The 24,221-nt window shown below is 42.4% G+C and overlaps 1 protein-coding gene across 1 annotated transcript in view; it reads right to left on the reverse strand.

Annotated features, from left to right (window-relative positions):
• Positions 1–21,333: 21,333 nt before the first annotated feature.
• cilp2 (cartilage intermediate layer protein 2) overlaps positions 21,334–24,221 on the reverse strand; it is a 34,297-nt gene continuing 31,409 nt past the window's right edge. Inside the window, exon 11 of the mRNA XM_069923212.1 lies at positions 21,334–23,706. Within this exon, the coding sequence (XP_069779313.1) occupies positions 21,335–23,706 (2,372 nt within the window). The 3' untranslated portion in view covers position 21,334. The remainder of the gene's footprint in view (positions 23,707–24,221) is intronic.

The following is a 24,221-nucleotide window of genomic DNA, read 5'->3' on the forward strand; positions in this document are numbered from 1 at the left end:
GAGGAGGCTTACAGTTTGTGCAGAGGACACAGAGAGGAGACTTACAGTTTGTGCAGAGGAAACAGAGAGGAGACTTACAGTTTGTGCAAAGGGTACAGAGAGGAGACTTACAGTTTGTGCAGAGGGTACAGAGAGGAGACTTACAGTTTGTGCAGAGGACACAGAGAGGAGGCTTACAGTTTGTGCAGAGGGTACAGAGAGGAGACTTACAGTTTGTGCAGAGGACACAGAGAGGAGGCTTACAGTTTGTGCAGAGGACACAGAGAGGAGACTTACAGTTTGTGCAGAGGGTACAGAGAGGAGACTTACAGTTTGTGCAGAGGGTACAGAGAGGAGACTTACAGTTTGTGCAGAGGACACAGAGAGGAGACTTAGAGTTCGTGTAGAGGGGACAGAGAGGAGGCTTACAGTTTGTGCAGAGGACACAGAGAGGAGACTTACAGTTTGTGCTGAGGACACAGAGAGGAGACTTACAGTTTGTGCAAAGGGTACAGAGAGGAGACTTACAGTTTGTGCAGAGGGTACAGAGAGGAGGCTTACAGTTTGTGCAGAGGACACAGAGAGGAGACTTACAGTTTGTGCAGAGGACACATAGAGGAGGCTTACAGTTTGTGCAGAGGACACAGAGAGGAGACTTACAGTTTGTGCAGAGGACACAGAGAGGAGACTTACAGTTTGTGCAGAGGACACAGAGAGGAGGCTTACAGTTTGTGCAGAGGACACAGAGAGGAGGCTTACAGTTTGTGCAGAGGACACAGAGAGGAGAATTACAGTTTGTGCAGAGGGTACATAGAGGAGGCTTACAGTTTGTGCAGAGGACAGAGAGAGGAGGCTTACAGTTTGTGCAGAGGACACAGAGAGGAGACTTACAGTTTGTGGAGAGGGTACAGAGAGGAGACCTACAGTTTGTGCAGAGGACACAGAGAGGAGGCTTACAGTTTGTGCAGAGGACACAGAGAGGAGACTTACAGTTTGTGCAGAGGACACAGAGAGGAGACTTACAGTTTGTGCAGAGGGTACAGAGAGGAGACTTACAGTTTGTGCAGAGGACACAGAGAGGAGACTTACAGTTTGTGCATAGGGTACAGAGAGGAGACTTACAGTTTGTGCAGAGGGTACAGAGAGGAGACTTACAGTTTGTGCAGAGGACACAGAGAGGAGGCTTACAGTTTGTGCAGAGGACACAGAGAGGAGACTTACAGTTTGTGCAGAGGGTACAGAGAGGAGACTTACAGTTTGTGCAGAGGGTACAGAGAAGAGGCTTACAGTTTGTGCAGAGGACACAGAGAGGAGGCTTACAGTTTGTACAGAGGACACAGAGAGGAGACTTACAGTTTGTGCAGAGGGTACAGAGAGGAGGCTTACAGTTTGTGTAGAGGACACAGAGAGGAGACTTACAGTTTGTGCAGAGGACACAGAGAGGAGACTTACAGTTTGTGCAGAGGACACAGAGAGGAGGCTTACAGTTTGTGCAGAGGACACAGAGAGGAGACTTACAGTTTGTGCAGAGGACACAGAGAGGAGACTTACAGTTTGTGCAGAGGGTACAGAGAGGAGACTTACAGTTTGTGCAGAGGGTACAGAGAGGAGACTTACAGTTTGTGCAGAGGGTACAGAGAGGAGGCTTACTGTTTGTGCAGAGGACACAGAGAGGAGACTTACAGTTTGTGCAGATGACACAGAGAGGAGACTTACAGTTTGTGCAGAGGACACAGAGAAGAGGCTTACTGTTTGTGCAGAGGACACAGAGAGGAGACTTACACTTTGTGCAGAGGACACAGAGAGGAGACTTACAGTTTGTGCAGAGGGTACAGAGAGGAGGCTTACAGTTTGTGCAGAGGACACAGAGAGGAGACTGACAGTTTGTGCAGAGTACACAGAGAGGAGACTTACAGTTTGTGCAGAGGGTACAGAGAGGAGTCTTACAGTTTGTGCAGAGGGTACAGAGAGGAGGCTTACAGTTTGTGCAGAGGGTAGAGAGAGGAGACTTACAGTTTGTGCAGAGGGTACAGAGAGGAGGCTTACAGTTTGTGCCGAGGGTACAGAGAGGAGGCTTACAGTTTGTGTAGAGGGTACAGAGAGGAGACTTACAGTTTGTGCAGAGTACACAGAGAGGAGACTTACAGTTTGTGCAGAGGGTACAGAGAGGAGGCTTACAGTTTGTGCAGAGGGTACAGAGAGGAGACTTACAGTTTGTGCAGAGGGTACAGAGAGGAGACTTACAGTTTGTGCAGAGGACACAGAGAGGAGACTTACAGTTCGTGTAGAGGGTACAGAGAGGAGGCTTACAGTTTGTGCAGAGGACACAGAGAGGAGACTTACAGTTTGTGCAGAGGACACAGAGAGGAGACTTACAGTTTGTGCAAAGGGTACAGAGAGGAGACTTACAGTTTGTGCAGAGGGTACAGAGAGGAGGCTTACAGTTTGTGCAGAGGACACAGAGAGGAGACTTACAGTTTGTGCAGAGGACACAGAGAGGAGACTTACAGTTTGTGCAGAGGACACAGAGAGGAGGCTTACAGTTTGTGCAGAGGACACAGAGAGGAGACTTACAGTTTGTGCAGAGGACACAGAGAGGAGACTTACAGTTTGTGCAGAGGACACAGAGAGGAGGCTTACAGTTTGTGCAGAGGACACAGAGAGGAGGCTTACAGTTTGTGCAGAGGACACAGAGAGGAGGCTTACAGTTTGTGCAGAGGACACAGAGAGGAGACTTACAGTTTGTGCAGAGGGTACAGAGAGGAGGCTTACAGTTTGTGCAGAGGACACAGAGAGGAGGCTTACAGTTTGTGCAGAGGACACAGAGAGGAGACTTACAGTTTGTGCAGAGGGTACAGAGAGGAGGCTTACAGTTTGTGCAGAGGACACAGAGAGGAGGCTTACAGTTTGTGCAGAGGGTACAGAGAGGAGACTTACAGTTTGGCTGGAACTGGGAAATTGTTGTTCTGAGGTGTGCTCTGTGAGCATGCTGCACAACTATGAATTTTGTGACATGTTCATGACAGTAAATTCTGATTCTGAGGAAGGATGAAATACGCATTTTGTTTTAACTGAGTCAACTGAGGGGAGAAAATAATAATGGACTTAAAGGAAATCGGCAGGGCTTATTCTTTTATGAGTCAAAACTAGTGGGCATAGATTTAAATTAATTGGTGTAAGAGTAGAGGGGAGATGAGGACTTGCATTTTCATTTGGAAGATGATATGGGACTGGATCTCACTAGGGTTTTTCAGGTGCATTCTACGCTAAGAATGCGCCTGAAAAAGCAGAAGCGGCCCTTTAAATTGTCGTTCAGGTGGCAGCGTTTAAAGCACAACCCTGGCCACATGAAGGACACAGCCGCACAGGATGCGGCTCTGTGCACACTCCGGCTCCTGCCCAGTGTCAGCTGTGATCAGCAGCCTGACCCTTTAACATCTGCTTTCAGCCAGCTGCATTCAGGTGGCTGGGGGAGCCGCTGAGCTGATTATCCCTCTCGGAGGAGGGTTACGTAGCTCGCCTCAAGAGCGCCTCCTGCACATTCAGGTGGCTTCAAAACAGCCGCACGTTGCCTAAACATGCGGGGCAATTGGCCACCTGAAAGTGACTACTGCCTAAAAGTACTGTAAACAGTACTTGGGTGTTCATTTAAAGAACTGTGATTCACACAACTCAAAACTGATACAGGGAAAGTACCTGTTCGTCACCTCATACATGAAGGTTATCTCCTATGTTGTAAATCTGCTCTGATTCTTTCAACGGAAGTGTTTTACGAGAAACAATCTTGGGTTTATGGAGGGAATTCTAGATGAGGACACAGCTGGAGACAAGGTCACCAGTGGTAAATCAGATTGTTGTAATTATCTTGCTGTTCATATCAACTCTTTAGTTCTATAGCCCCACAGGTTTCTCAACTGCCTGTAACCCATCAATTGCCTAGGAAAGTAAACTAAGCCACACCTACAATTGCATACAAACACCATCTTTAAAGCAGAAAAACATTCCAGAATTTTTCATAGAAGTGTTATGAACAAAATTTGACTTCACGCTAGTATCCTGGTCAGGCTCTCGGCACACCTTCTTGTTGCTGACAACCTGACTCACCTCCGTGCAAGTGTCCTGGTGAGGCCCTTGGCGCGCACTACCACCTTTCTCGTGCTAACAACAAAATATATCTCGATGCAAGTGCCCTAGTCCGACCTTTGATACACCTTCCTCGCACTGACAACCTGACTCACCGCCACGTAATTGTCCTGGTCAGGCCCTCGGCGCATTATCGTCACGCAGACAACCTTGCTCGTTTCCACGCAAGTGTCCCGGTCGGGCCTGAGGGGCATTGCAAGTTCAGTGGGGAAAGCCTGCGCAAGTCTAACGAAGTCTCTGCACTCCCCCCATGGGTTCATCCGCCCGGTGTTACTAATTTGAATTTATTTCCTCTTTTTTTTTGCCGATAGTTTGAATTTCTGGTTGATTGAATTCCGGATAATGGATTCTGCATTTGGACAAATTCCAATAGTTTGTTGAAAAAAAATTGGTTTGAAGGAGTTTATAAAGCAGGTGCGGGAGTTAGAGAGGGGAAGCAGGAGGAAATGGGGAAAAAGACCCCTATAATGCATGGTAGAAGTTTCTTGTGCAATTTCTTGATTTCACCAGTTGTGACTCAATCTCAATTGAATTTAGATTTCAAAAAAACAAAGTTTCCAGCCAATTTGCGACCAATTTCTAGAAACTTACGAAGACGGGCTCTCCATTGTGTTGATCTTGTGGAATGCTGAGAACGCCATTACCATTACCCAATTGGATAACAATGAGTTCCTTGCCAGCAAGGTATTTAAGCATGAATAAGAGCTTAGTGTTTTTTGGCATGCAGGGTTCTGTGCTCCAGACTAGACAGTGGCCTGCATTTGTCATTAACTGTAAGCCTTGAAGAATTAAAAATGTAAGCAGTGAGCTTGTCACTGACCTTCCTTACCACATGTCTCGTGGGTACCTTCCCTTCAAAAGAACAACCTGTCCTTGTTTTTCATTTCTGTGGAAAGAATTTGCTCTCCTGGAGGAAATGTTCTTTGGATAGGGCTGGGAGTGAAGAGAAAAGATAATATTCAACTTCCCACCTGCAGACGAAGCAGTTCATTGAGAGCAGCACAGTGCTGGCTGGGTGTTAGGGGTTTTTAAAATGCAGCAAGTGTGTGTCATGTGCAAGACCTCCGTGCATGTGGAGGAGGTTGGCCTCTGTGTTCCTGTGGTAGGCATGCGGGTGAATAAATGAGCCAGGATTCCTGGAAGAAAGAGTGAAGGAAAGATTGCACGATGAGATGGTGATAAGTGACGTGTGACTCCATTGATTGGGAAAGCGTTTTGATGGCATGAACTGATAACTAATTTTTGTGTTGTTCATAAGACTAAATAATTTCCATTGTGACACCTGATGTTAGATAGGATATAATGAACATGGCAGAGATAGGGTCATAATTCATCTGCAGAAGCATCGTTTAAGTGTGCAAACAGATGTCTTTGGTAGTTAATGTAAGCAGTATTGATTTCGTCAGATAACTCACAGAGCATTACATTATGGCATTTACCATATGAATAATTAGAGAGTGGATGTGTGGTAAATGTAGTTTACTCAGGAGCCAGTCATTTTTGCCATGTTATATCTGCAGCTGCAGATGGATAAAAACGATTCAAGATTCTTTTATTATCATGTAATAAAAGAGATGGAATATTACACGGAATTGCATTTAGTCTGCATTATGGCAGACAAGATTTGCCTTCAGCAGAAATTGCCTGGTACCCCTTACAGTCAGAGAAAGAGAAGCAAAAGAGTCACTTCAGAGTCTCTGAGTGTCCATAGATTCACCTCCGCCTCATAGCCTCTGCAGCCACACAGGCTTCAGTCTAAACCATTGGCAGCTCGAGCTCCAGATCCAAACCTCCTTCAGTGCCCGAGGCCTCTACAGTCAGTCTTCAGCAGTCTGCAGCCTGGTGTGGGTCTTTTGACCATGTCACCAGCAGCCTGAGTCGTTTCCTGACTTCAAGTCACCAACAGCCTGCCACAGAGCCTCTCACTGGACCACTGTCATGGTCTCCATCCCATAGCATCATCTCTGTTTCTCCATCTCAAACAGATGGGAGGGGGATTGTGCTTCCTTTTTTTTGTGCCCTGTGCCAGTCCTCTGCTTCCCCAGAGTCTGCAACCCCTCGAGGCCACTGCCAGCACAGGCATCACCATCTTGGGCCCAGTCCCTGCAGTTGCAGGATTTTAAAATAAAACACCATCAGCTTCTTTAACAGGATGTTACCAAGGAGCCCTTGGTAGTAGACTATTGTGGAAGAATGCTGTCTCTTTGCTTCCCACTCTCCCCAGGTCTGCATCGCAGCTTCACAGCCCTTCTATTTTAGGAAATGATTGCTGTGATTAGTCAATTGTTTGTAGTAGACAATAAAACCACTTTTCTTATCGAACTAAAAATAATTTCTTATCTAATCCTGATCCTTTCTCAATGAAAACACTATAATTGCATAATCTCATAGTGTGCCATAAGCCCCTTTTCCACTGGCATCCGTTAATTGACTATGCAGTGTCCGGGATAGGAGGCCCTTTGTGCCATTTCCACTGGGACACAACTTATTGCCGTGTGTTCTACCTTCATCTGGAAATGGGTGCCTTTCTGCTGTCACTTTTTCACTGGTTTTATCAGGACGCTGGAGTCAGCTGACACCGGGAATCAGGGTGGTTAATCCCCGGCGTGAAATGACGTCATTTGACACCAGTGTGCTGACAGTTTTTGCACTGGACCCTGTCCCAGTTAATTCCTGGGACAAGGTGTGAGTGGAAAATGGGCTATAGTTATTGCCAAATATAATACATTTTAGAGTAGCCTTTTTGATTCAGCAATAGTGCCATGTTCTCAAGCCACTTGAATCTCCATGAGAAATGTGAACTCTATCTGAAAGCATAGATGAGGCATGTTCTTCCAAAGGGGTTTTGAATTATCGAGAATAGAGGATTAAAGAGGTGCATAGGATTCATTGGAAAGCTCATTCAGTGTATCATAGATGGAAAGATCTGTGCTGTTTGATTCGACTTTTTTTGGTTATTCTAAAGCACTGATTTAAATTATGGCTGATGTTCCAAAATATGCACCTACATGGCACTCATAATATGCTTGAAAATTGGCCTTGTCCCCTTTCTAAGTAGCCTCATTCATTACATTTCAGTGCCAATTCCTCTGGCAGAACCACCCAGGTAGTCATTAGGATCAGAACCTACAACTCTCCATGCCAGATAATGGGAAAATAATCTCAGGGATTATTGCTCCATGGCAAATACATGGGCAAGAGCATCAAAGTAGGTTGAAACTGGTGTGGGTTTGATGCCTCTCCCCCTCCCCCACCATTTGGGTTCTGCTTGTCAGCATTTATCATGGCCCTATTCTGGTAAAGTTCATCCCAACAGAGGTGTACTATGAAGGTTGCCATCTTTTCAATAGGATCTTAAAACTAATACTTCATCCTCTTGACTGGCTTTAAAAAATCTCTTAGGACTATATAGTTCTTTCCAGGATCTTAACTATTTCTGTACAAACATCTGAAACAGTTTCATGGGGTTGCCTGAAGGACCTGGTTTAGTTTTTTGTTCCTTCCTATTGCTCATCTACAGATGATCCCTTGGAACCATCGTGCAAGAAAACGCCATCAGTTTGCACATTAACTTGATGTTATTTGGATTGACCACATTCTTTGACTTCCCCACAATCTCTAAATTGTTAAATTTTCTTATACACAAGTGATGAATTAACAGTTTCTTCCTCGAGCGCTACAAAGTCTGAACCCATTGTCTTCCATCCCCTCCCCAACTCCCAATCCGCTGTTACCCCATCTCACTTATTGGCAATTATCAAAGAAGGAATCAAACAGCTTGTAACCAAAGGGTCACATTTCATGCAAAGTTGGTCTTCAACCACATTATAGTATCTATGTCAATGGTAAGATCACCTATTTCTACCTCCTTTACATGACTCAATGGCACAACTGCTTATTAGCTGATGAAAACTCCCATGTCTTTACTACAATGGTTTTTACCACTGTAATTTAGTGTTCAGGTCACGGTCCAATTTTTCTACTTCCATAAAAATTAGATGATTTAAAGCTCTCCTCTCTGTGTATGTAGTGGTTAGGTCAGTGCTGTTACAGCACCAGCCATTTGAACCAGGGTTTGAATCCTGCACTGTCTGTAAGGAGTCTGTATGTTCTCCCCATGTCTTTATGGGTTTCCTCTGGATGCTCTGGTTTCCTCCCACCATTCAAAACGTACCATGGGTTCTAGGTCAATTGGGTGAAATTGGGAAGAACAGGCCCATGGACCGAAAGAGCCTGTTACTATGTTGTATGTCTAAAACAAATTAATATTGTCATGGACATTCACCTGTAGACCTTGCTGACCTGTGTGGGTTTTAGGTTGAGCAATGCCTCAATTTTACATTTCTTATCCTTATTTGAAATCCTGCAATGATCTGTAATTTAAATTAAAAATTAGACATTCAGCCCTTACGGCCCTAGAGCCCATGCCGCCCCAATTACACCCAGTTGACCTCCAGCCCCAGTAGCGTTGCGCTAGCTACTATGGTAACCTCCAGATCCAAGATTCGGTATCTGCTTCCCCTTATGCCCTCGAGCTCATTCCTGAATTTAATCACATTTTTGTTATTTTTTTGTGTCTGGGCTGTACATTGAAATGTTCCCTCCTAGATCTCTTTTCATCCTGAAGCCAGGAACCTCCTTAAATCCTGCTGCTTAGAAGGTCGATTTAAAAGCACCCATCATCATGTTCATAAAAACAACTTAATGAAGGTTCTATTCTGCTCGTGGTCATTTCTGGGTGAAGATGTACTCGTCAGGAGTCTGACCTGAGCTTCGCAAACCTGATATATTTTTCCAGAATCACTTGCAGATCTAATGAATGAAATTAGAAGCCACACGACAATTATATCTTTTGTGCCACCATAAATTGGAGCGTTTGAATGGAACAGATCACTTCTGTTGAAATTTCTCAAAATTTAGTTAGGAGGATATTTCACTGAGATTTCCAATGAGACGTTAATTTAACCAGTCTTCACTCTGATGTTGCTGAATTGCCCACCTCAGTTTTCAAAGTTTGGGATTGCAAGTCTCTTTACACCATGCAAGTTAGTACGAACCTGCTGTGTCTTATTGTGGAAGGGAACAATTCAAAATTTGGGATTAGATCAGGTCAGATCAGGTTGATTCCACAAATAGAACATCATAATCTCCTTCTTTCTCTGCACTTGCATTCAGTTATACAGCATTTTTTTGTTCAGTTGTTTGGCTATCTGAGGAGAGTTCCTTTCAGAAATATTTTTGACCAATTTTACAGTTTTCATGGGAAATCATATAGGATAGTAGTGCCACCAAAAAATGAAATAAATTCTCTGAACTTAAGTCTTTAACCAACACCCTATCTCTATTATCTCTTTGGTTAGTCATTTAAAAAAAAATATATCACACTCCTGTGCCACATATTGGGATGTTTTTGTTTTGTAAATGGAAATTATTTGTTTGATCTTGCCATGCACAGGTTTGTTACCACATTTCCTTCAAAACCACATTGACTGAACTTCGAAAGAAAGAAAGCACTTAATCAGCTGTGCAGCAGTCAGTCTTTGGGCCATATCAATATGAGTTATTGATCAGTTAAAAGTTTGTGATGTAGGGCTCCCAAGTTTTGAAATATCAGTGAACATTAAGGTTTACACTCTAGGGCAGGGGTGTCAAACTCAAATTCACAGAGGGCCAAAATTAAAACTTGGACTAAGTCGTGGGCCAAACTAAATATTTATTGAAAATTTTCAACAACATCTGCATGTTTTCTCTTCTTTCAACATATGTAATGTTAAACTTTTTCTCATTAAAATAAATGTTTAATAATAGTTTTGGTTCAACTCTTTCCAGAAGAAGCATTAACAAATGAGAAATAAAATATTCAATAAATAATATTTCTCTATAGCTTTTAAGCTCCTTTTAAATGTATTTTTTTCACAAGCCAACAAGTCAAAAACTTGCTTCAATGAAAATCCAATCTTTCAACTATGAACAGTCCAAAGTTAACCAAAGAAAATATGAATCCAAGCTTAGCTTGCTACACTGTGATTTACTCTGATGCACCTGGGTCTAAACCAGATACTTGGCATCTCTTCTTAGATGCAAGTTCATCAAACTCTGGGGTCAGAGTTTGTCTCCCACCTGTCTTGAAAGGTCCCGTTTTCTGTCTTTCGTTTGGCCATTTTCCGTAAGGGGTTTATTACATGTGAGTTGGGCGACAGGTCGCAGATGCTAATGAAGGTAAACAGAGGAGATGGGGGCGATTAGCGGGCTGATGGGCCGGTGCCAATGCATTTGCAAAGCATTCTGGGATTCGTAGTATTAGCTGTGCATGCGCTATACTGGTGCGGCGGCCAGCGGGCCAGCTCTAATACATATTTGATATGATCTTGCAGGCCAAATATAATTATATCACGGGCCAAATTTGGCCCGCAGGCCTGAGTTTGACATGTGTGCTCTAGAAAGAACACAGTGGGTCAAGCAGTGTCGATGGGAGGAAAACCATGATTGACATTTTGAGCCAAAACCCTTGATTGTGACTGGGAAATTCCATAAGAGAAGCGAAGGTAAAGAGAGCGGATAGGGTCCCCAGGTGGGGCATCTCCATTGAGGACATCTACAAGAAGCTGTCTGTTAAAAAAGCAGCCTCTATCCTCAAAGATCCTCACCACCCTCTTCACTCTGCTACCATTGGGAAAAAGGGTACAGAAGCCTGAACACTCAGTTGGCACAAGGACATCTTTTACCCCCTCTGCCGTCAGGTTCCAGAATGGACAATTAACCACAGACGCTGCCTCACTTTGATTTGTTTTCCACTCTATTTACTTTGTACGGTGGTTTATATCCACTGTTTGCACTAAGATGCTGCTGCAAAACCACAAATTTTGTGACATGACACTCTGATTCAGAGTAGAAGTGAAATACGACAGAGATTAGCAAATGCCAGACGAAGGAGAGAGCCAAGAAAATCAAGGGATCAGGAGGAGGAAGGCAAGACATACTGGGTGGAGTGGGTAATTTGAAGACAGAAGCTCACAGTGATGGAATCTGGGATAGCACAGAAGAATCTAATGGGGAGATAGAGGTGAAGGCAGATGGATGGAACCAGAGTAGGATATGAGAATGGGTGAGAAATGTCAGAAATAAAACATCTCACACATGAGTCTCTTTAAAACTGATGACACGACAAGCTTTATTTACAAGTCTGCAGAGTTGGACTCAACTGGTTTCTCACCAGTTAAGCCCCGATACATACAGTGCATTGATTTTTATACCCTTATTATTTGCCCTTCCCCTTCTTATTAATACTGTTTTAATTGGTTAGTATTACAAAAGCATTCTAAGTATAACTGCATTATTAATTATCACATTCGTTACGTACGCTGTGAACTCTACATACACTAAATTCTGTTTCTCACCCTTCTTATCAATCCTTTGTCTCCTGCATGTCTCTCACTATGACCATGAAAAGATAGGTTTAAAAAAACATATTCAGCAGATCCTTTTGTCCTTGACTGCTAGTAAACTCCCTGTCCGTTCTGGCTTCCCTGTTTATGATTAATCATCACATTTTAACTTAAGTCTTTTTAACCTAAATTCTCTATATAACAAGAAATGCAACAAAAATGGGGGGAGGTGAAGGGGAAGAACAGAAGGGGTACTGGAGAGAAAATGATTCATTACCTGAAATTTGAAAATTCTAGGTTCATACCAGTTGGGTGTAGACTGCCCAGGTGAAACTGGTATTATTCCTCCAGTTTTCATTGGTCCTCACTCTGGCAGTAGAGAAGGCCCAGATCAGATCAGAAATGGCAAGATTTTAAATGTCATGAAACTTGGAGCTCAAGAAGTTGATTGACAGAGCATAGATATTAGGATTTACACACTGATTGACATGTGCACTGACAATTGCCTAAAAAAGGAGAAGCCTCTAAAGGGCTTCCAACCTCACCCACTGTACCTATCAATCCTAAACTCTCACAGAAGACATTGGGAAATAGACCTGCATCAATTCTACTTTCCACCCTCTCCTCCATTCATGTTGGAACCTTGCATGAATTGTCAATGTAGACTGAATTTCATTTTCTGAATCTCAGGCCTTGGCTTTGGATTTTGGGACAGGGTGACCGCATTCAGTCTCTTGTGTCTGGTCATCCATTCTATCATAAACAATTTATCTATTTCCTCACCTTTGCTCCATATTGCTAAGCTATTGCAGTAAAGCCCCATCCCGTTGAAATTATGTGAAGCTAGTGAAGTAATTGTGGGGACCCTGACAGGGACATTAGCCATGTGTGAGGTGATGGAAGAATGGAGGGTGGCTAAATGTACATTTATTTTAGAAAGACTGGAGAACTATAGACTAGTGATCTTAACATTAGACATGCACAAGTTATTGGAACGGATTCTGAGGGACAGGATCTGCATGCATTTGGAAGGATGTGGACCGATTAGTGATAGCATGTCTTTGTGCCTGGAAAAGTGTCTAAAAAATTTGAGTTTTTTGAAGAGGTAACCAAATATATGAGGTCAGGGCAGTAGATATTGGCTACAAGACCTTTGAAAAGATAGTCAGCAAGCTCGTCTGAAAGGTTGGAGCATATGGGGATCCAGGGTGAGTCAGCCGATTAGATACAGAATTGATTTGGTGACAAGGTGGATGGTGGTAGAGGGTTGTTTTTCTAAATTGGAGGCCAGTGACTGATGGTGTGCTGCTAGGATTGGTGCTGGGTCCACTGTTATTGGGTACACTTCTAATATTTAAAGGACTTGAACAAGTATATATTTTTAGGGATGATTTAGAGGGATGTGGACCAAACACAAGCAATTGGGACTAGCTCAGACAAGAGACTTTGTTGGCATGGATGAGTTGAGCTGATGGGTTTCATCAGCTGATGGGTGGCTGAGTAACTGAGTCTATGAAGCCTCCTGTCGTCCCTCAGCATGAAGTTTGACGGTGTACTTAACATTTTTCTTAAAGTGACTCGGTATAAAATCTTCCTGATTCCACTCATATCTTTGCTCGGATTTGAGGCTTGTCCACTACTCCCTCCCCAGTTCAGAGGTCAATGACTGTATCCAAACATCCATCAAATTACTCTCACACCTCAGTCTGATCCCATCTCAATCATCCGTATTCATGACAATTTAAACCAAGTTTATGCAGACCCTTTTCATCAGCCAGGGTGAGGTAATGTGCTCAAAATTCGGGAGTCGGACAGAAACTCACAAGCTTCTGATTTCATGGAGACACTGCTCTGTAATTGTTTACTGAGCGTGTTTGAGACAAATGTTCATATGGTTGATTATTTGGAACCTGTGGATATTATGAAGGAACACTATGACTTTTTAACCCTACTTTTATTTAAAAGTTTACAAAGCGAACATTAGCTCAAGTACATTTAATTGAACAAGTGGCAGAATGTTGCACAGTTGACAGATGGATAAGGAAGTCAGACATCAGACTACAAATGAATATACCACAATCCCAAGGAGTGATGCAGAATAAAGGCAATAATCCAAAGTTAACTTTATAAAAGGAAGCAACAAAGCTTTTGGAGAAGGTGCAAAGGAAAGTTACCAGAATGGTAGCAATAGTGAGGAGTTTGATTTGGATGAAAAAGCTTGGATTATTCTTAAGGAGAGGAGGTGGTGTCCAGATTAGGAAGGGTTTTTGACATTTAGTCGATCAAAAATCTTTCTTAAAAGATTTAAGGTCAGAACTGTTTCCAAGATCAGTAACCAAGTTGGTGATCACTAAAAGAATAAGAGAGTGGAGAGGCATCTTTATGCCAAAGATGTGCCCTCAAATTGTGGGGTGGGAGATTCGGCAAGAACTTTTAAAAGGGAATGGGCTATTAAAAGGTGACTATTTCTTTCACACCTTACATGATCTAAGAACATCCCAAAGCACTTTCACAGCAAATGATGGGCATTATTCAATTGTGGACATTATTAGCCAGTTTGCAAGCAGCAAGTTCCCACAATCAACAGTGACCTGACCATGTGCTTTTTTTTGATAGCGTCTGGTAAAACAGTACCACACAAACTATTATGTTCATTTGTGAAAGTGTAAGTTCAAAAATTCATCTGTACTGAGCCTAGATGTCCATGTCAAGCATTCAGTGGGATTTCATTGACCAACCTTTTGATTCTGATGACAGTTTGTAGAACTTGCTGTGTGCAAATTGGTTGCTGCACATCCTGCATTGCAATAGTGACGACACATCAAAGGTTCTTCAATGGTTGCTACGTGATTTTTATTGGGCAAAGACCATGTAAGGTGCTAAAGAAAAGCAGAATTTTTCTTGCTCAAAGTGGCTGGGAGAGGCATCGGTGTGCCACTAAAGTCCAGTGCAGACTCCTTGCAACCAGTGTGCCTTGAAGGAAAGATTATGGAAGTCCTAGTGGAAGCATTTTAGTAGTGTTTTCACCATGAAATTTGCTGGAAACGCTGCAAAGCTATAATTAGTATGCACCATTGGACATAACGTGCTCAGATCTTTGTATTCACATCTCAGCTGAATGAAAATGAGAGCTTGATTTGCAAAAATAACGTAAAGCTAAAACCAGAGTCGGACAAATATGATGAATATACATTGGAGTATATTTCTCCTGAAAATAACAAATATAAAGATACAAAAACAAACATGCAGTAATTAAATAATACAATAATTTACAAATGATGAAAATATTGCTCTCAAATTTAATTTTGCCAAGTAAGAAGAGCACTTTGAGATTGTACCTCATAGACTGCCAAAAAATCTGAAATAAAAATATTTCCAATTGAACAATTTGTTCCCTTTGATCTTACAGCAGATTGCCATTGTTTCTTTTTTATTTGTTTTGGCATAATAATGTTTCTTCACCTCAGATGCCGTTTCTTTTATCTGATCTTGCCAGGGCCTAACAAATCTATTTGCAGGTACATCAATGGTCCCTATTTTAATCTCATCCATCCTTACAATCCCTCAAGTTTTTCTTTCACTCAATCTGCTCTCTTCTATCTCTCTGATTCGCATTACAGCTGTGCTTTCAGGTGTCCAGTTCCAAAACTCAGAAGTTCTCCTCATCAATCTTCCACCTCTCTCCTGTAAGACACCCCTTAAAACTTGCCTCTTGTGGTAATCTTCCATTCTGTATCTGTTCATCACTGACATATTCTGTATGCTTACACTCCTGTAAAATATCTTGAGATATATGTACTATATTAAAGTTGAGAGATGCACAAATTGTTGATTGTTAGATCATCTTTTTGCCTGCAATTCTGTTAAAGGGTCACACATAATGTTGCATTCACACATGAATGTGTGAAGCCAAAATTGTTTATGACCGATGCTTGGCAAATTGTATGGAAATTGATAATTTCCTCTAAAATTGGCCTTTATTGCCACAAGGTACAGTATGATTGCAAGTGGTTATGTAACTGTTCTGGTAATCCAGATGTCTGGATGAATGAGCTGGAGAGACAAGTTCAGAACCCGACGCAGGAGCTGGGGAAGTAAATCATTCTGGATGTGTAAAGATGTGTACAATATTTGTAAGAATGATCATGAAACCATCAAAATGTCAAAAAATTAATCTCAGTCATTGGTGTCCTTCAGGGAAAGAAATCTGCCATATGATACATGGTTCCAAATTTCCAGCAAGGCGGTTGACCCTCATTAACTGCTCAAAAATAGCACTACAAATAAGCCCTCAATCCTGTGACAGAATGTAAACTAAATATGAACAATTAGACTTCTTTCAGTGCATCAAGGTTGCTATGAAACTGAAGCGCAGCAAATCTTTGAAACGCTTGTGAGGCTGAGGCAGGCTGTTGGCTTGATGTGACCTTAACATTCAATAATGTACTTCTCAAGTATTGTCATCAATGTAATGAGGAAAACATTGTAATATTTACACTAAAGTATTAATCCCTAGTGAGGGGTTCCTTTGGAAAATTGGGCAAAAGGTTCATTTGATGATCTTTAAGCCTTAAAGGTAATTTTTCATTTGTTTCTTGGCAGGAGTGTCATTCTTGGAATGCAGCATCAGCTTCCCTTTGCCAGGAGATTTTAGTGCTGGCCCAATTTGCTATAATCCTCTGCTAACAGTGTGGCTGACATCGCTGAACAGTTTTCCATTCATATTTACAATGAGAACCTTCAGTGAAAGTTCAAGGCTCATGGATGATAGGATTAAGGACAGATGTTTGAGACTGATCAAAGAGAAATAACTTTCATATCTTTAGCAACCTTTAGATGTCCTAAAGGGCCTCCCAGCCAACAGATTTTTGTTGTAATATTTGAAGGCAAAAATTGATGCTAAAGCTGGAGTTTGTTGTCTGCAGAAGGAAAGGTCCCATATATTTGAAAAATGGAAAGGAATATTAGAGAATTAATGCTAATCCCAGTTAGATTGTCCTCATCAAGACTGATTAGACTGGACAACAATTTTTTTTTTCAAAAGGGTTGCTTCCTGAAAAGAAATTGGGGGTTATAATAGACAACCTCAAGCTGAACACAAAGTTAATTTCAGATTTGCTGTATCATGTAGGAAGTTGGAGTAACATTAAAATGAACTTGCATAATTTAACAGGTTTAATCGCATAATGATGCTGACACATTGCATTAGTTCAGCTGACCTAAAAGTGTTTTGCCGCTGATTTTCATTTATACTCAGCATCTGTTGCCTCTCCTGTCATTGTCCAACAATAGTCAGCCAGCATTGATGGATTCCAGTTGCCTTGATAGTGCTTTTCCATGGTCACAATGCCCTGGTGAAATCTTTCCCCATGCACGTCACTGACTGCACCAAGATCAGCAGGGAAGATGTCCAAGTGTGAATGCATAAAATGAATTTTCAATGACATGTTGCATTTCATGGTTTTGTATGGTTGAAGTAAAATATGGCAGAAAATCACAAAAATTGGTTATATCTAAAAAAAACGGTATGTGATAGGAATATTTTAAGGTGATTTTTGTGATCAGCAGCTTAAGATCCATAAAATACATCCAAGTATTCAAGAAACAGAATCTTCATTGTCTAGTGTTATTCTTTGGACCATTAATAGTTACCCAAGTTCTTCCCTGCCTGATACATTTGATCTTACAAGTTGCTCAAACTCTTCCAGTATTGATATTTTTCAACACCTCAATTTTTATCAGTTCACCATTAGTGGCTGTGCTTTCATCGTTCTATTCTATATCCTCAATTGTGGAATTCCCTTCTCAACTTCTCTTTATTTTCTCCCAAATAATCCTCTGTCTTTGACCAAGCAATTGGTCATCCACCCTAATATCTCCTTTGTTGAATATCAGGTTTTGTTTGATACAATCTTGAGAAGTTCCTGAGATATTTTACTCTATTCAGAACAACAATTTGTTGCAATTTTATACAACTCCCAGAAGTCAAAAGTCAGCCATGGCTTTTTGTTCTCTAAAGGACATAAATTACTGAGATTTTTATGACAATCCAACATAGTTAGTGATATTTACTGACACCAATCATTTCAAATTTCCACTAGTTGGAACTGGCTGGGAGCAAATGAATTGTTAAGACATGAATATCCCTAAGGTCTACCTAGTTAACCTGAACCATCATAATAAAATCACAATCCCATTACTCATTACAATCATAAGGTTTCTGTCTAATCACTGCAATTAATCTCAGTGAATGAGTACAACAAACCCACGCTGAGAAAATCCAAGTGTTGAACTGTTTTGGGATCTGACAGATCAAGTTTCCAAAGAAACCCATCCTGTAATTTGAGTGGTTGAATGGAGCTACTTTTAGGTCACAGTGGCGGTTTCATTTTGCTTGGGCAAAGTTGGTGTTTATGTGTAATCCAAATATGCCCAAATCACAGATGACTTTGCTTCATGTGATAAGTACACAGCCATAAATAGCAATTTGCAACACAAATGAGATATCTTGCAAACAATATGCTCTGCACTATATCTCTCTGCTTTTGAGTTTAACCAAATTAGATTATTTCTTGAATAGTGCATTCTTTTGGGAGGAGTCACGTGATGGAGTAGTGACCGGTCAGGGAATTCCAGCCCTCTCCGGAAAAGTTGAAAAAAAAAACCAACAAAGCACAAAGGTACAAGAGTAAAAATTAAAACAAAGTAAAAATAAAGGTGAGAAGAAAATGGCAGCGAAGAGAGAAAAGTCAAAAACAACAGGAAGAAGAGAAGATGAAAGAACGTCGGAAGAAGAAGGTGAAGGCCTTACCTGTCCGAGGAGGCCCGCCGCGGAGAGAGAAGCCCGCTCCCTCAGGTCAGTGGAAGTCCCGGGCTCGGGACCACAAAAATGGCTCGCAGAGCCGAGTAAAAGTGCACAACCGCGCATGAAAAAAAAACACTGACGGGAGGGGGGGATCAGCTGCGGAGTCGATCTCCACAGCTGAGAGAGACACCTGCAACACAGCAACAGGTGCAGAACACAGAAAATATCGACAACAAGAAAGAAGAGGGTAAAAAGAAAACAAGGAAACAACAGATGGTCAACCCAGAGGAAGAAGAAGAAGAAGAACAGAAAGAAATGGAAGAAGAAGAGAAAAGCAAGACAATGGATATATCTTTTTTTAAAGAATATATGGAATCAGTGAAAGAATGGCAATTACAAGAATTTAATGAGATAAAAAGGATTAAGAGTGCAGAAGAAAAAATGAATAAAATAGAAATGGTCATATCAGAGATAGGAAAAAGAGTGGTAATGTGGAAGAACGAGAAATAATCGTAGAAATAGGCTTAAAAGAGAAATTAGAAGAATCTAATAAAAAAGTTAGAGGCACATGAGCTGTTAGCTCAGAAGATAGATATAATGGAAAACTATAATAGAAGAAATAATATAAAGATAGTGGGCCTTAAGGAAGATGAAGAAGGCAAGAATATGAGAGAATTTATAAAAGATTGGATCCCCAGGGTCTTAGGAAGACCAGAATTACAGGAAGAAATGGAAATAGAGAGGGCACATAGAACATTAGCCCCGAAACCACAACCGCAGCAAAAACCAAGATCCATTTTAGTAAAATTTTTAAGATATACAACAAGAGAAAATATATTGGAGAAAGCAATGAAGAAAATAAGAGAAGACAAAAAGCCACTGGAATACAAAGGTCAAAAAAATTTTTTCTATCCAGACATAAGTTTTGAACTCCTGAAGAAGAGGAAGGAGTTCAATACAGCAAAAACGATCTTATGGAAAAAAGGATATAAATTTATGTTAAAGCACCCAGCGGTACTTAAAATAGTTATTCCAGGGCAACAAAACAGACTATTCTCAGATCCCGAGGAAGCACGAAAATTTGCAGAACAACTACAAAACAAGCAAGAGAGATGAAGACATGTAATGAGAGTAAAAATGACCACGAACTATATGTATGTGTGTATATGGGTATATATATATAGATGTGTATGTATATATGTGTATACATGAGTATATCCGTATTTAGAGGAAAATATATAGAGTATAGATAAGAATTAATAAAGGAATGAAAGGGAATAGAGGGAATAAGGAGGGAATTTAAAGAGTGACCTTTGTTATATCTGAAAATTGAAATCTTTTCTGGGGGGGGCTGGGTGGGGAGGAGTTACGGTCACTGCAAAATCAGTTGACGCTTGCGAGTGAATTCGCAAATCCAAATGGAGAGGGGAGATGTGGTTGCCCGGCAAGGGATAAAGGGCAACTCAGGAGGGGGAGGGGAGAATGGGGTTAAAGAAGTTTTAAATAGGAAAATAAGGAAAATGTTTGATGTTTTAGAAATGTTGTCTTATAAAGTGTTCAAAACAAGAAAGCAGAAATGGATAAGAAGGAAAGGTGATGATGGAGAAACGGAAAGGGAAGATAAACAAAGTATGAAATGGCTACGTTGAACTATATGACTTTAAATATTAACGGAATTCATAACCAAATCAAAAGGAAGAAACTGCTAAATTTACTGAAAAAAGAAAAAATTGATATAGCATTTGTGCAAGAAACACATTTAACTGAATTGGAGCACAAGAAATTAAAGAGAGATTGGATAGGACATGTAACAGCAGCGTCGTATAATTCAAAAGCAAGAGGAGTAGCTATATTAATCAGTAATAGTGCATTCTTTTGATTTACAAAAAAGCTTAATTCATTTTGATGTAATTGGGCGCCACAGGTTGGTGGACCGAAAGGGCCTGTTACCGTGCTGTATGTGTGTATTTATGATTAGAGGTGGTCAGCCTTTTAATTTAGACATACAGCATGGTAACAGGCCCTTTTGGTCCACGAGACCGTGCCGCCCAAATAACCTACAACCCGGTACAGGCTTGTGGGCCTGTTACTGGAACGTATGTCTAAATTAAAAATTAAAAGATTGGCCACCCCCTGAGTCATACATACAGACATACAGCACAGTAACATTATAATGATCTTCACCCATCCCTTCCACCAGTGCACCTACTCATCAGTGCTGTAGCTGCTCAATCAGGAGCTGAGCCCAGAGCCAGAGCAGGGAAGGATGGCAAGTTTCCTTTTGGATCTTTGAGCAGTTTAATTGCCTCTTTTATTGATGCCAGTTATTTATTGGCAGATTTTGAAGCAAACGAGCTTGACAGGATTTCACCTGCCTCTCTCTGAAGAAGTGGTAGAAGCTGGAACAATTGGCACATTTTATTTAGATGGGATGGGGAAGGTTTAGAGGGATGAAGGCTGAATGCAGGCAAATGCATGGACAAGTTGGACTGACATTGGACAAGTTTCATGCTGGAGCATTTTTTGACTCTCTAAGTCTGATAACGACGTTCAACACACCACCAGATCACTCCCACCATTCTCCACCTGCAATGTCCTACCAATCAGAGACACTAACCTCCCAGCCACTCCTGACTGAGCATCTCACTGAAATAAGGAAGAAAATCGGTGTGCCCCAATGAGAAATTCTGTGCTGCAGGAATGTACTTTGAGACTTTTGCTCCACCTCCTTCCCCACCTGGCCACTTCTCATAACCCAGTGCCACTCTAGGTTCATGTCACTCAACAGCAGATGACCACCTAGAATCCGTTTATATTTTCAGGATCCCAGAACTGCAAGGATGAAAAATTAGCCTGTGATATAGTCTTCACTGACTATGTCCATTGCTGAAAAATTCTCCGCTTCTTGGCAAAATATTTTTTAAAAATCATTTAGAAATAAGCTGCATTTTCTATAGATTTCACTATGTACAGATTTTACAATAAACCTGCCATTTTCAGGTTCAAGGAAAGTCCATCCTATCTACTGCTGAGCCGGTCTGCTGCTCCTTTCATTTCCCCTGGCCCTGCGACTCCTTTGCCCTGAGGGATAGGCCACAATCCGAGACCGGCTGGGGCGCGTTTGGACCAATCTCCTCATTTCTGCTCCAATTTCTGCTATGGTTTCAGCTGGAGAGTTCTGAATGCGCTGGAAGAGGCTCTGGCGGGTCACCAACTTCTCCTGACAGGTGAAGGTCAGGGCATTGCCCATGTTAACCTTCATCTCTCGGGAAAAGCCATCTGAAGTACCATCAAAGCAGCGGCCAATGGCAATCTCCTTGGCCAGCCTTGGATTCTGATCAGTCACAGTGTAGATACCGTAGTTATGGCCCAACGGGTCCACGGGGGCTAGCATGCTGAATGCTGCAGTATCATTGTTCACAGCTGATGGCGGATGTCTGTGCAGGTACTCCTGCAACAAGCTATTGATAGCAGTTCGTCGGCAGCTGCCTTGGGGGATGAGTGTGACTAGAGTGCGGTCCACCGCACTTTGGTCAAACAGCATTCCACCACATTTGAACTCAACGCAAGCCGATGAAACATTTGATTTGACTAGGTCGTGGACACTGCGCATGTCTCGGATACCATACAACTGTCCTGTCGTCACTGGGTGAGTGCCGCCATAATTACGCGATCTCACCATGACCTCCTCCGGTCCGTTCACTTTGACCTTGATGTAGCAGGCCCGGAACTCTTGTGGGTTTGGCCACCAGGCAAGGTGGTCGCCAGTCCAACTGGTCAAGTCATTCTCCTCAAAAGGAACCACATTGTATTCGTACTTGTCCTTTTCCACTTTATAAAACCTGAAGTGGTTGGCCGAGACTGAGGCTTCCTCACAATCTCTCATGTTCTTGTATGCGTAAATTGGCCCATTGGTCTCGTCGATGTTGTTTGCATTGGGCTTGGGGAGATTAATTTTAAAGGCTGTTTTCTTCAGCTGTTTGTCCTCATGATCGGTTCTCCTGTAGTCCAGTTTGCTCAGGAAGGGCTGAGTCACCCCTATTACATTGGGGTTCATTTTAGGGCTTGAGGCAGCGGCTTCCAATTCCTCGGCACCAAATGTGGCTGTGACATAAGCCGTGTAGGCATCTGGCTGAACAGCATCACAGAAGGCAGGAAGGCAAGCTCCGCTGGGCCCAGTTATTACACTGTCAAAACGCCCCCAGGCCCGAGGGTTTGCTGTATAGCCAGGCAATGGCTCTAGGTTAATCAGCGATATCACCACTCCCTCCAGCTGCTCTCCAGGCAGGAACTTCTCACTCATGTAGGCCCGAACTTTCACATAGCAACGCCTGTTCTCAGGAACGTCTAGGTTGAATAACCGGCGCTCCCGGATCTCCATGTTGCCGATCAGGAATGTCCTCTCCTCACGTTTGTTTCGCTTTTGCTTCTCAATGTGAAAGAGGCTCTCTTCCTCCCAGAAACCTGTGTCTGGATTCAGTGACCACAGCTTCATCTTCTGCACATGCTCTGGCATCTTGATGCTGGCCGCATCCAGATAAACAAGCACTTTATCTGCATCTAGTGGGTGATTGGATGATTCCTCCCAAAATTCTGCCGAAAACATGCCATAGGTCCTTAGTGGTTGTATATTACCCTCCTTGTCCACAAAGTTGAGGTCACTCGAAGCAGTCATAGCTAGATTGATATTTCTGGGGTCTAGAAAAGTCACACTAGCTTTCACCTTTCCATCGTAACTCTCCCCAGTGCTTCGACGGAAGGTATTGGGTGGAATTTCAATCTTTCCAATGATGTCTTCCCCTTCCATTTCCCCCAGAGGTATGGTGATGCCTTTGGTAGAATCAACATCAATTGCTTTTGATTTCCTCATCAGTTTAACATTGAAGTACACCGCACCACTCCTGCGGTCAAAGGGAAAGACTTTAACTGTGTCCACAAACTTTCCCCGTCTGTCCACAAACCGTACAACAAGCCTTCTGGTTTCTTGAGGTACCTGAATGGTGAAGGTCCCCTTGTAGCCCGTCAGGCCCACTTGCTCACTGCCAATGAAGATCTGCCCAAACCGGAGTGGCTCTCCATTGTCCGCTGCTACTACCTGGCCTCGGACCAACACTTTGGGGTCCATGCACCTCTTGCAACTGCACTCTGCCACCACTTTGACAGGAAGTGTATATCCCTGACAGGCGACCTCCTCGTACTCTGTCCGCTTCACCCCACAGCAGAACTTGGTACTATCCTTGCAGCGGAGTTCGTTGTCCAGATCACCAGCACAGCCAACATTGGGACACTTTCTGACATTGTAGAAGGAGGAATTGGTAGCAGCCTGAAAACAGTTGCTGGGTAGTTTGATGAAGTGCTGCAGTGGTTCTGACTTGCAATTAGGTTGCCCTTTGGCTAAGAAAAAGGAGACAGAAACAAAAAGCAGTAAGATCTCAGGATCAGAGTGTTTGCTGTTGGGATATAGGCTATTCAGCAACAACTGTATCTAAATATCTCTTAACATACAAAACATTTTAAAGGGGTTCACAGAACAGTAGACATGCAAAAACTGGCAGGAAGGCAAATGACCAAAAGCTTCATGAAAGGGGCCATGAGTTAAGAAGTTAGGAAGGCAAAGAGTTTCGGGAAGGAATAGCAGGGTTTAGGGCTTTGGCAGCTAGTATCACTGCCACTAATGGTGAAAGGATTAAAATCAGACTAAGGAATTAAAAGGTCTATCAAGAATGTCCTGGCTAGTTGCATCACAGTGTGGTATGATTGCTGCAGAGAAATTTATTGCAGATCATTCCTCAGGACCATAAGAGTAGTAGAAAGGATTACTGGAGTCTCCCTCTCCACCTCCCCCCCCCCTCCCCCACACCCATCGATGTGATCTACCGAGCTCATCTGAAGAAGGCGCACAAAATCCT

Source organism: Narcine bancroftii, chromosome 3, assembly GCF_036971445.1.
Source record: "Narcine bancroftii isolate sNarBan1 chromosome 3, sNarBan1.hap1, whole genome shotgun sequence".
In the NCBI taxonomy this organism is placed as follows: Eukaryota; Metazoa; Chordata; class Chondrichthyes; order Torpediniformes; family Narcinidae; genus Narcine; species Narcine bancroftii.